This window comes from Sorex fumeus, unplaced genomic scaffold (genome assembly GCF_029834395.1).
Source record: "Sorex fumeus unplaced genomic scaffold, SorFum_2.1 ptg000009l, whole genome shotgun sequence".
Lineage (NCBI taxonomy): Eukaryota > Metazoa > Chordata > Mammalia > Eulipotyphla > Soricidae > Sorex > Sorex fumeus.
Genome location: NW_026606066.1, coordinates 21,818,546 through 21,832,072, shown reverse-complemented (window position 1 = coordinate 21,832,072; position 13,527 = coordinate 21,818,546). Strand labels below are relative to the sequence as shown.

The 13,527-nt window shown below is 37.1% G+C and overlaps 1 protein-coding gene across 1 annotated transcript in view; it reads right to left on the bottom strand.

Annotated features, from left to right (window-relative positions):
- CERS6 (ceramide synthase 6) overlaps nt 1–13,527 on the bottom strand; it is a 350,871-nt gene that overhangs the window by 53,782 nt on the left and 283,562 nt on the right. Inside the window, exons 7-8 of the mRNA XM_056110252.1 lie at nt 4,035–4,163; nt 323–429 (exon numbers count right to left, since the gene is read on the bottom strand). Coding sequence (XP_055966227.1) covers nt 323–429; nt 4,035–4,163 — 236 coding nt within the window. The remainder of the gene's footprint in view (nt 1–322; nt 430–4,034; nt 4,164–13,527) is intronic.

Genomic DNA, 13,527 nt, shown 5'->3' with positions numbered 1-13,527 from the left:
GGCTATTACATCATGAATTAAATTACTTTATGAATTAAACTTTATGGCTAAGTTTTTCAAATCATATTCTACACTGAAGTCTAAAATGACAAGGGGCTTTTGGTAACTTTAGAACCTACATAAGCTTCTCAATATCCTGTGGAAAATATTGGTTCAGTGTGCAACCATCCTTTAGATGAGAAAAATCATGCTGTTTCTTTAGTTTCTTTCATTTTATTTAAACTACCTACTAAGTATCTGGAGTAAAATTCAAAAAGAAAAAGGTCCATAAAGTCCAACTGGGAATGGTGGAATAGTATTGGAAGAAAATTTGTGTACTCACCAGATAGGATAAATGCCCAGTCGTGTGGTGATAAAAACCATGGCAAACATAACAAACAGGAGATCACAGACTTTCTGAAACTTGGCATAATTTGCCATTTTGGCAGCCTGTGAAAGGAAGGAATGTTAAATATTAATTTACTGGAACAAATGAAAAGCTTCCTTTAATATGCATGAATCTCCCATAAGATATAACTTTCCAGATACAGAAAATTGCCTGCTACTTTAAAATATCATGCATCATGCATCAGATTTATAAATTACCCAGAAGTTGAGTGAAATGCAGCATTAGTCATGAAATACGGTCAGATTTAATAAAACATTCAGCAACCTAAAAAATTTAATTATATTGTTGATCTCAAGAAAACAAACAAAAAAAGAAATTCTTACGTTATAGATGATATTAGTAAGCCAAAGTAACAAAAACCAAGAATTTTGTATAGAAGGTCAAAAAGTCAGAAAGTGAATCCCAAAAAAACAGGCCACAAACTACATAGAATACATGAACTATTCCTTTTGTTTCTCTCAACTTAGAGTTCTTAGTTTGTCTTAAACAAGCATAAAAAGTACCCTGGGGGAGACAGTTTCTTGGCTCACTCTTTCTACATTCAGAAATAGAGAATATGTCATCCTCATGTTATTTCAACAAATCCATTTAGGTTTGACTTTCAAAGTTACTTTAAAGGGTCATTTTTTAAGAGAAAAGTCACTGATGTTTAAAGGATCTAAAAGAAGTACTTTAATAATCTATGACAATGGCGCATGCCCCCCACCAGGAGGGTAAGGGTGTCTGTCTCTTCCGCCTCCCCCCTCCCCCAGCAGCATGGTGGCCGCCACCTCAGAGCTTACTGGACAGCCAGGTAGCCAGGTATGAGCTGGGGGGTGACAGGGAAACTGCAGCCTCATGGGATGGGGGGCGGTACTGGCACATCCTTCATGCCCTGTTTGATCATTGTATGACCAAGACTTAAACCTAAAAGCTTTGTAACTTTTTTTATGGTGATTCAATAAATAAATTTAACAAAAAAGAAAAAAATAATAATCTATAACAGTGATTCAATGGGCCACTTCTTATTTTATAAATTATAAACCACATACTTTTACCATTTACTATTTTTACAGGTGAGTCTAAGTAAGAACAGGTGACACTACATAATTTGCTTGATTACCTCTCTCTACAATTTCACACAGAATTCACAGCACCCACATTCACTGGACCAGAAAATGAAGATCGCTTCCAAATTCACACCATTACTTTCGATTTCTTGGAAAGATAAATGAGCTGAACTAGTCTTGAAAAGACTGTTGACAGAACTACAATTAATAGCTTTTAGAACAAGCTATGAGAGGAACATATTCCTAAGGGGAAATGACTATAACTAAAAAAAAGTTGAGGTTTACGGACTTTTATTTTCATGAATGCTTTACATTTAACAACATGCTCTCACGGTGATTCAATAAATAAAATTATAAAAAAAATTAAATAATTAGAAAACTAACAAAAATAAAAGAGAGAAAAAAATCTTCTGCCTATGCACTTGGCTATATAAACCATGTAGTTTTCTTTTTTATATTTCATTTTAATAATATTCAATAGAAAACACTCAAATATATTTTTCTTTAATATCTAGGAGTTAATAGTTAACATATCTCATTGTTTTAATGTCAAGATTTCTTTTATAATGACAAAGAGTATTTAAATAATTTTAAATCACATGATTGAGATTTCTAAATTTTTTATAAACTTGGTATATGACAATTCAAAGAACATGTTCTGCAGTCAAATGCTCTACCACTAAGCTATACCCCCTCAAAGAACATTTTCTGAATTATGGTTCTTTCAACCATGATGCCAGTCATTTTTAAATACTAGAGTTGGCAGGTTATATGGGATTGATTCCAAAACTGTGGACTGCTATGTAAATTTCTACATCAAAGTTGTAAATGATTTACAGTGTACTGCTCTTCTGTACTAATTATACCTGTTATTTAAAAATTATGCTGACTACAGAGTCTAGCTTAAATGCCTTAGACATCAAAATACCAGGGTATTATCTGACATGTCTGGACCATTAGTATTATTTTCCTGTTTCATTAGAGGAACTGGAGTTTTTAATAAAGCACTGTATGTGCCACAAATCTTGACTAATTGCCTTTACAGTAGATTCAATTTTATGGCATAGAACATCTGCTTGCAGTGCAGTAACAGATCATTATCTGAGGACACCTGTAGTCCATATTAACAATGACAATACGTGCTGTAAAGGACTAGAATTGTGGTACAATGGGAATCATAAAACATAATAAAGATCTTAAATCCCATTCATGCATGGAATCTGTATCAAGCAAGTTGATTTTTGAGCAATTACATAAATTTCCTAGTGTAGAATTATTTGACTGTATAGATGCACAATTTAGACTAAATGCCATACAACATTTTTCTTGAGATTATAACTTATGAAATATGTAAAAAGTATTTTCTTTCCTTTTTTCTTTCTTATTTTTTGGGGGGGGGTTAGGTGAGACCTTGTTGGCTGAGCACATATTCCTGCTTCTGCATTCAGGAATCACTCCTGGCAGGGCTCAGGGTACCAAAAAAGGAGGCAGGGAATGAACCCAGGTCAGCTGTGTGTAAAGCAAGCACCCTACCTGCTGAACTATCTCTCTGGCCCATTCTTATTCCGTCTTTAAATACATTAAATGATTAGAAATTATAACTTCAAAATATTAACAGTACACTTCGCTTTTCCTCAGATATTCTTTGAAACCAATTTTCTAAATTTATATGCACTTTTCACTCTAAAGAATATTAGGATATCAGAATAATATGTATATTGAAAATAAGAATTATAGCTAATCAAGATGTGCTATACTCATTATTAACTAGTCCATATGTTCTAAATAACTCACTATGAAACTTCAAACTCCAGAAGTGAAACCAGTTCATTTTTCAGTTTTACTGAAATTAAGAGGAATGTGAGATGAGACAGAAAGGGGGGAGGGGAGAGAGAGAGAGAGAGAGAGAGAGAGAGAGAGAGAGAGAGAGGTACAAAGATGTGTATACTTACTTCTCCAAAGAAGAAAAATCCTAATTTAGTAAGTTTTTATCACTCTACTAATAAATGTTAACACAATGAACAGTTTTTGCATAAAAATTTATGTACTAGTCTCACACTCACACTCAATTTAATCTACAAAGAACTCCCTGCAGTTTCAAAGCAAATCCTTTCAGCTCTTCCTAGAACCATCTAGCACAGTCCATTTCACAGTGGGGGATGTCAACACCTCCACCCCTGAGGAAGCACTAGAATGATGCAAATGTTGGGAGAAGATTCTGGTGCAATCGGGGGACATTTTCTGTTTTAAGAAGGCAGATTTCCAGGGGGTCACTGAATAATTTTTTGTTTGTTTTTGATTTTTTTTGGCCACACCTGGCAATGCTCAGGGTTTATACTGGCTCTGAACTCAGGGATCATCCTGGCGGGCTTGGGGGACCATACAGGATGCCAGGGATTGAATCATGGTCAGCTGCATGGAAGTTAAGAGCCCTACCCACAACACTATCACTCCGGCCCCCTAAATAATGTTTTCTAAGGGAGTGGTAAGTCAAATAAGTTTGGTGACCCCTATTCTAGTAGAACACAGAAGTATCCATGGTTTTGAGGACTATCTGAATTGTAGGTTTTGTGCTCATGAAATAAAAGAAATGTTACCTCCAGAAGAGCATCAGCTGAATCATGAAGGCAGAGGACCAGGGTCCCTACTCGAGCCATATTGTTGACATATGAAAAGGTAATCAAGAAAATAGAAACAATGTGATGCAGGAACATAACGCCAAAGTCCTGGAGAAGGAAGAAAACAGTCATGTTAGTGCTCAGGATAACATTTCTCATCATCTCTTCAGTCAATACCTACTCAGCTATACAGCCAGCAGAAAATACTTACCATAAAGAAAAAAAATCTTTCCTCTGGGAATCATCCTCTAGTGGGAGAGGCACTCATGAGAATAGCAATGATGAAAAAAAAATGTTTTTTACTAAGTCAGGGAATTTTGAGTTACAGGAGAAATTATCACAGGTTTTCAGGTAAAGCAGAGCACTACTGGGGACGGAGTGATAGTACAGTGGGAAGACGCTTGCCTTGCACTTGGCCGAACCAGTTTTGACATCCCATAAAGTCTCCCAAGCCCATCTGAAGTGATCCCTGAGTGCAGAGCCAAAGGTAAGTTCTTAGCAATACTGAGAGTAGTCCAAAACCAAGGAAAAAAATAGAAAAAGTAGCACTGCTTCAATCTGTACGTCAGGAACGTCTTTCTGAGCAGTACGGCAATTTTACCTGGAGTACTTCTCTGATCACACTAGAGGCTGACAATTCTGAATGCAAAATCAAGAGACAGAAACATACTTGAGGGGAGTATGCCAAGGACAGAGGAAAAGGGCCTCAAACCTGAGATACAGGGCATCAGAAAAACGAATAAGCTTCAAAGGTGGTAGGTGTTTTGTGATCTCAGAGAACTCTTGAAATATTTATCTCAATATATAGTAACATCCCTTCCAGGAATATCTTACTGAGATGAAGCAATTAGAATCCTTTTTCTTATAAGTTCTACATGAACCAGGTTTGAATCTGAAAAAATAAAATTAACAAGAAGTAAGGCTAGGGACTGGAGTGATAGTACAGCAGGTAGATTATTTGCCTTGTATGCAGCTGACCTGAGTTCAATCCCTAGCATCCTAAATGGTCCCCTGAGTACCACCAGGAATAATTACTGAGTGCAGAGCCAGGAGTAACCCCTGAGCATCACCAGAGTGACCCCCTCACACACACCAAAAAAAAAGCAGCAATGCTAATTGGGCCATCCTAATTTTGGTTAATTTCAAGGGACTTTCTTCTAGACCCATGTTTAAAAAAAGTCTTAGTTTGATATTGAATTGTCTCCTAAACATCAGGAGATATTTTGGGTGACAAGGGATTTCTAGTGCTTAGAACTAGTCTCTCTTTTATTGTTAGTGTTTAAATGCCAGGATTGGTCCTTATGGTGACCTATGGCTTTAATGGTGAAGGCTTTGGAGAAAGATTATTATTTCCTTATAGGTACTGTTATTTATAGGCAAATAAGCAAAGAAAATACGTTATATGATAGAAAGTGCAAAGCCTTTTGTTGATCCCATTATAGGTTGGGCTGTGTAAGACAAATTCAAAACTCTAATTTCTTTAATGGTTTTGTAGATTCTTTGGTAAACATGTCAGAGGTTACTTTTCTGCACTGAAAAGTTCCAAACATTTATTAATATCCATATATTCATTTATTACTAGAGTAGACAATACATTCATTTCTTAAATAAGGTAAACTAATTTTTTAAAGATTCAACAGTTTCTTATTTTCAGTGGACCTTGTTATCAAAATCAGTCATAAGACCCTATGGTGAATTTGCCTGTGGACATGTCATGGTGCTTTTCCCTCAGAATCAAAATCATCTCTAGTTTGAGCTCAGTGGTGAGGATTCTGAACCTAAAATGCTCAAGTTCCTACAGTCCTGCAGCCTGGCTGCATCTACATCCACCCAAATCACTTTTAGCAATAACAAACTGGTAGTATCTCACCCACTATACTGATACAGAGTTGAGTTTCATGACTGACTTTACATAGATTTAACTGAGAAGTTTCACCTGTTTCTCTGATGATTATGCGGTAGCTAGGGCTTTGCTAATTAGCTTTGGACAATTACAAAATGCCTTAGGCATACAATAAAAATTACTCAGATAATTTTTCCTACTGGTAGATGAAATCTTTCCCCCCCAGGTTATTATCAGACAATTGAAAGATTCCATCACCTGAAGTGTAGTGTTCTCCACAAAAGCTACTTCAAAACAATGAGTGATTAAAGAGGAGCTAATCTAGCTACTAAAATTTTAAACTATTTTTAAAAACTATCAAATAAAAACAAAGAGTAACACACAGTGCTTAATTAAACTCATCAGTGAATTTATATTCACCCATGGTTTTTAAATAGATTTAAAAAAGATCTTACCAGATGATTAAGTCCAGAACAATTCCCTCCACACTTCCCACTGGGTAACACTGAATGATTGCTCTAGATTCAGGGAAATACATACTTTTCTATTTGATGTCTGAATACTTAAATAAAAGTTGAATTGATTAAATTACTTAAGGAGAATTAAGACCATTTCATAAAGAAGTTCCCAAATCTTTATCTCATATCAATATAAAAAAAAAACAAGCCGAGCCCTTGGTAATATAGCAAATTTTACAAAACCAGAAAAAAAAAGTAAACAGAACAAAAACCAAGAGTCTATTTTTTCAGACAAGGTTTGCTTTGTAAATAAGATTTTTGCATATGAACTTCCTGCTCCTAGAAAACATTTATTACTGAAGAACTCAGAGTTATACCCATGGCAGAAGACTAGTTTTCATTACATAGTCATATCTGTTTGCCTAGAAAAAAACAATGAATAATGGATTTGACGCCTACATTTCTGTCTCAGAAAGCTTTATATACAATGATAAACCTTAATAAAATAATGCAATAATTACTTTATGTAATTTATATTTGTATTATGACACATTTGAGTAGGCAAACTGGCTCAAATAACAGTTTGTATACACAAATTGTGAATTTGAACATTATCAGTTCAAGGCTGAAAACTACCATCCTTGTGTTGTTGCTATGGCTGAAAGTGACTCAAGTATATGCAGACAACTGTATGGCTGCAGGAACCTTAGCATTTTAGGTTAGGAATGTTTGCATTTTGGTAGTGGCAATAAGGTAGAAAAAATGTGATTTCTGGTTGGCTCTTTGGAGATATATCTCACGGCCCTTATTCAAAGCATGTTAGCCTTTCCCCTGCTTCACTGGTATCCCTTCGCTGACATTCTGCCATACTATTTCTGGACATCTTCTAGCCGTCACATCACTGAGGCATAATTTACATTCATGGCCTGATAGTTTCCCCAGTTTCACTATCTCAGTCTAAGAGCTTCTCATCTGTTTACTAATACAGACAAAAAATATTAGATGTGGTCTTGACTAAAACTCAGAATAAGTCTGAAATGAAAGAACTCAAGGAAGACCAACATTTTAATAAGAGAAACTGGTAGCAAAATACTTTCTCCACCCTCATTACATTTCTAAAAGTATTTAGAAAATCTTGAACAGTCTGCCCACAGTGTGTAGCCATCACATTGGAATTTCTCGGGTGTAAGTAAACTTCCAGCTACTCAAAATCTATCCCCATAGTTAAAAAATTGGCATCCTTTGTTCAGTTTTCCAGGGAGACTTTATGACCAAATATTAGCAAAGACCAGAACAACCTCTAATTAAGAGCAAAGTCTAAGACTCCCTGATACATCTCCCTTGGCAATGATCAGGCTGCAGTCTTTATAACAATATCCTGTCTTCAAGAGGCACCAGAAATTCATCTTACTGTATATTTCTCTATGAAAACAAAATTGACCCATTCCTCATATTTGAAAAATAACCCCAAATCACAAACAATAAGATACTTGTTTCCTAAATTCCCCTTTTCTGAATAAAGCACCAATAAATTAATTCAGTTTCTTTTGAGAATGAACTTTGTGACAATGACAAACACTCTAAAACATATTCTTAAAAAAAAAGATAAGGGAGGCTGGATCAATAGCACAGTGGGTAGGGTGTTTGCCTTGCATGTGGCCGACCCAGGTTTGACTCCCAGCATCCCATATGGTTCCCTGAGCACCACCAGGAATAATTCCAGAGTGCATGAGCCAGGAGTAACCCATTGTGCATTGCCAGGTGTAACCCAAAAAGAAAAAAAAATATAAGAAATCTAATATTTTAAGTGACAAAACAGACATACAGATGTATATGGATGGAGAAAATGAAATATTTTGAAGTGCAAGTTAAAGGAAAGATTCCTCTCTAAATTAAAATTATAGCACTGTAGCATTGTTCTCCTGTTGTTCATCAATTTGCTCGAGCAGGCCCACTAACGTCTCCACTGTGAGACTTTGTTGTTACTGTGTTTGGCATATCTAATACGTCACGGGGAGCTTGCCAGGCTTTGCCGCACAGGCAAGATACTCTCGGTAGCTTGCCCGGTTCTCCGAGAGGGATACAGGAATTGAATCCGGGTCAGCCGGGTCGGCTGCATGCAAGGCAAATGCCTACCCACTGTGCTTCAGCTGCATTAACCTTTGAATTTAATAATTATAATTTGTATACTCAAAATCTAACTCATGAATAAATATCAGATCATTTTCACCAAATCATCCTTTTCATAGCACCATAATTTAAAGCTGATATCATATTGTGGTAATTGTAGCAATAATAGAAGCTACTCATTTCTATTGTTTTGAATAGTTTATTAAAATTTAAACCTTCAAGGTACATAGACATTTCTGTGGATTCTGATTATAGTATTTGTTATCTGGTGGAAAAATGGTAATAGTCTTCCTATCTCTTCCTTTCAGGCTCTGCAACCTTGAATTAAGGCTCACAATGTTGGAGAGTAGCTTAGCTAAGAAGGAAATGGGTTTTCAGTGTGTAATTTGGCAAAGTCCAGGAGAGAGGAGCCCCTGCAGCAGGATACTGATGGATGGTAAGGGGAATTCAGCAGAACATATGCCCAAAACAGTCACTGTTAAATGCCTATCCCATTGAAGGATTATGAAAATATAATTGGTTCTGAATCTTGGCATCAGAATTAGTCCTTATTAAAGGCATTAGTACCTGAACCTCTCTTCCTGTTCGTCCCCAACACAGTGCCCGGCTTTCTCCTTCCTCAAGTCAGTCATTATTTGAACCCAGGACTCCAATTTCCTTGCCACGCGCCCGAGGTGTCCTCTAGGACCCTGGGCCACCCTCCATCCCTAAGCCTCTTCCTGTTCATCCCCAACACTGCTCCCGGCTTTCTCCTCTCCCAGGTTGTACCCCTGTAGGGGGTGTGGCCTCTTCAGAAGCAGGCGTGGCCTCCACAATAGTGGGCGTGGCCTGCTTTTGGGCCAGTGCTTAGCAATCTTGTGTAACATCTCCGTCTCCATACCACCACACCAACATGAAGAAACAATGCAAATCCCTACCACGAGGAGAGGACGATGAAAAGAGAACAGAAGTCTCATTAGGTGTTACTCACCTAAGAGAGCTCTCTGATAAAGAATTCAGGTATGAAGTAATGAAGATGTTCAATGAACTCAATAAAACAGTAAGACAGATATCCAGTAAGTTAAAGGAGGACATGAAAGAAACAATTGAGAAAATATAGGAAGAAATGAGAGCAGAAATTGGAAAGCTGCGCACAGAAATGTCACGAATAAAAAATTCGGTAGATGAAATAAAACACTCAGTCTGTGCCCTCAACAGTAGAATGGCTACAGCTGAAGACAGAATCAGTGAGCTGAAAAATGAGCTGCAGAAAGCCTACAGGCAACAACAAACAATGGCAAGAGACCTCAAAATAGCCCTAGAGCAAATAAGAGTCCTAGGGGATGATTCCAAGAGGAACAACATTAGAATAATTGAACTACAAGAAGGTCAGGGAAAAGTCCCAATGAAAAAGCCACTGTTAAATCATTGCTGAAAAATTCCCAGAGCTGGACAATGCAGGCATCCAGATTCAAGAGCCCAAAGGGTGCCAGCTAAAAGAGACCCCAACAAAAAGACTCCAAGACATATCATAGTTAGAATGATGGATGCCACCGACAGAGACACAATACTGCAAGCAGCAAGGTCAAAGAGGGAAATCACATACAAAGGAGCACCCCTTAGATTCACAGCAGACCTATCAGAGGAAACCATCCAAGACGGAAGTCAATGGTGGGATATAGTGAAAAAACTCACTGAAATGAAAGCTTCACCAAGAATACTTTATCCGGCAAAACTCTCACTCAAAATCGAAGGAACGATACACTATTTTCTAGATAAACAACAGCTCAGGAAATTCATAGACTCAAAACCAAAACTAAAAGAAGGACTAAAGGGGCTACTATAAGACAAGACAAACCCTACAAGTACAACAGACCCTTACAGAAAGATGACACAAACCCCATAACAATAATCTCTCTCGATGTCAATGGTCTAAATTCACCAATTAAGAGACACAGAGTGGCAAAATGGATTCAGAGACAAAACCCAATATTCTGCTGCCTACAAGAAACACATCTGAACAATCAGAACAAACACAGACTCAAAGTCAAAGGATGAAAAACAACCCTGCAAGCAAACAACCCCCTCAAAAAAGCTGGGGTGGCCTTACTAGTATCGGAAAACAGATTTCAGGTTAAAAAGATTATAAGGGATAGTGAGGCCATTTTTTATTAATCAAGGGATACATACAGCAGGAAGAAATCATACTCCTAAACATATACGCACCCAATGAGAGACCCCAAATACCTACAACAACTGCTAACAGACATTAAGAAGGACATTACAAGCAACACAATAGTAGTTGGATACTTCAACATCACCTTATCACCCCTGGATAGATCAAGAAGATTAAAACTCAGCAAGGAAATAATGACTCTGAAGGAAGAAACAGAAGACAGAGAACTAATAAGATCTATACAGGACTCTACCTGCCCCCCCCCCCCAAAAAAAAAGAATATACATTCTTTTCCAGTGCACATGGAACATTTTCCAAAATAGACCACGTGCTGGGGCACAAAGCATACCTCTATAGAATCAGGAAGACAGCCACTGTATCAACTATCTTCTCAGACCACAATGCAGTGAAGATAGAAGTTAATTATGTACAGATGCAGAAAACCAAATCAAACACCTGGAAATTAAACAACTCAATGTTGAACAATGAGTGGGTCAGGAAAGAAATCAAAGAAGAAATCAAAAGATACCTGGAAACAAATGAGAATGAAGACATGAGCTACCAGAACCTATGGGACGCAGCTAAAGCTGTGTTAAGAGGAAAATTTATAGCAGTGCAAGTATTTCTCAGGAAGAAAGAAAGAGCCCACATAAACAACTTGACTTCCCAGCTCAAGTTCTTAAAAAAGGACCAGCAAAAAGAGCCCAAACCAGGGAGAACGAAAGAGATCATAAAACTTAGAGCCGAAATCAACGACATGGAAACCTAAAAAAATCCAAATGATCAAAGAAACCAAGAGCTGGTTCTTCGAGAAAATAAACAAGATAGAAAAACCACTAGCAAGACTCACAAAGAAAGAGAGAAGCAGTAATGAGAAGGAGGATATCACAACAGAAACCAAAGAAATTTAAAGGATCATCAGAGACTACTTTGAAAATCTGTATGCCACAAAAAAGAGAACCGAGAAGAAATGGATGAATTCCTGGATTCCTATAGTCACCCAAGACTGAATCAAGAAGATCTAGAATACCTGAATCCTAATATAGAATCTAGATTACCGAGATCTAGAATACCTTAATATCTGAGTCCTATTAATATCAAAAAAATTGAAACTGTATTCAAAAGTCTCCCTAAAAAAAAGCCAGGTCCAGATGGATTCACTAGTGAATTTTTTCAAACATTTAAAGAGGACCTATTGCCAGTTTTTCTCAAGCTTTTCCAGGAAATTGAAGAGACTGAAACTCACTAAAACAGTTTCTATGAAGCTCATATCTCTCTAATACCAAAAGGAAACAAAGATACTCCAAGAAAAGAAAACTACAGGCCGATATCCCTGATGAACATGGATGCGAAGATTCTCAACAAAATACTAGCAAAGAGAATTCAAAAACTCATAAAAAATATCATACACCAAGACCAAGTGGGATTCATCCCGGGGATGCAAGGATGGTTTAACATTAGGAAATCAATCAACATAATCCATCATATCAACAAAAGAAAAGATAAAAAGCATATGATGATATCAATAGATGCAGAGAAAGCATTTGACAAGATCCAGGACCCGTTTTTGATGGAAAACCATTGTCAAAATGGGTATAGAAGGGACTTTCCCCAATATAGTTAAAACCATCTACCACAAGCCTATGGCAAGATGATCCTTAATGGGGCAATACTAAGAGCCTTTCCTCTAAGATCTGGGAGAGACATGGATGCCCACTCTCTCCACTGCTGTTCAATATAGTACTGTAAGTACTTGCAATCGTGGTTAGGCAAAAAAAAAAAAGATATTAAGGCCATTCAGATAGGAAAGGAAGAAACCAAGCTCTCACTATTCACAGATGATATAATACTATAATTAGAGAACCCTAAAACCTTTACAAAGAAACTCCAAGAAACAATAGACTTGTATAGTAAAGTTGCAGGCTATAATATCAATACCCCAAAGTCCATGGCTTTCCTATATGCAAATAGTGGCAGAGAAGAAAGTGACATGAAAAAACAATCCCGTTCACAACTGTGCCTGAGAAAATAAAGTACCTAGGAATCAGCTTAACTAAGGACATAAAAGACCTGTACAAAAAAAAACTGTAAAATGCTACGTTAAGAAATAAAAGAGGACACGGGGAAATGGAACGATATCCCCTGCTTATGGATAGGGATAATTAACATTGTCAAAATGGCAATACTCCCCAAAGCATTGTACAAATTCAATGCGATCCCTATAATAATACCCATGACATTCTTCAAAGAAATGGAGCAAACACTCCTGAAATTCATATGGAACAATAAGCCCCCACGAATAGCTAAAGCAATTCTTGGGAAAAAGAAAATAGGAGGAGTCAACCTTCCAAACTTCAAACTCTACTACAAAGCAGTAATAATTAAAACAGCATGGTACTGGAACAAAGGCAGAGCTGCAGACCAATGGAACATGGTTGAATATTTTGACATCTACCCCCATACATATGATCATCTAATCTTTGATAAGGGAGCAAGAAATGTGAAGTGGAGCAAGGAAAGCCTCTTTAACAAATCGTGCTGGCAAAACTGGACAGCTACATGCAAAAAAATGGGCTCAGATCTCTACCTAACACCATGTACAAAAGATCAAAATGGTTTAAAGACCTCAACATCAGACCAAAATCCATAAGGTACACTGAAGACAAGGTTGGCAAAACCCTCCACGACACTGAAGCTAATGGTATCTTTTGCCCAACACCCATCCGATAAGGGGTTCATATAAAGGCTATACTAAGCACTGGTTGAACTCCACAAGAAGAAAACATTCAACGCCATCAAAAAATGGGGTGAAGAAATGAACAGAAACTTTCCCAAAGAAGAAATATGAATGGCAAAAAGGCACATAAGAAAATGCTCTATATCACT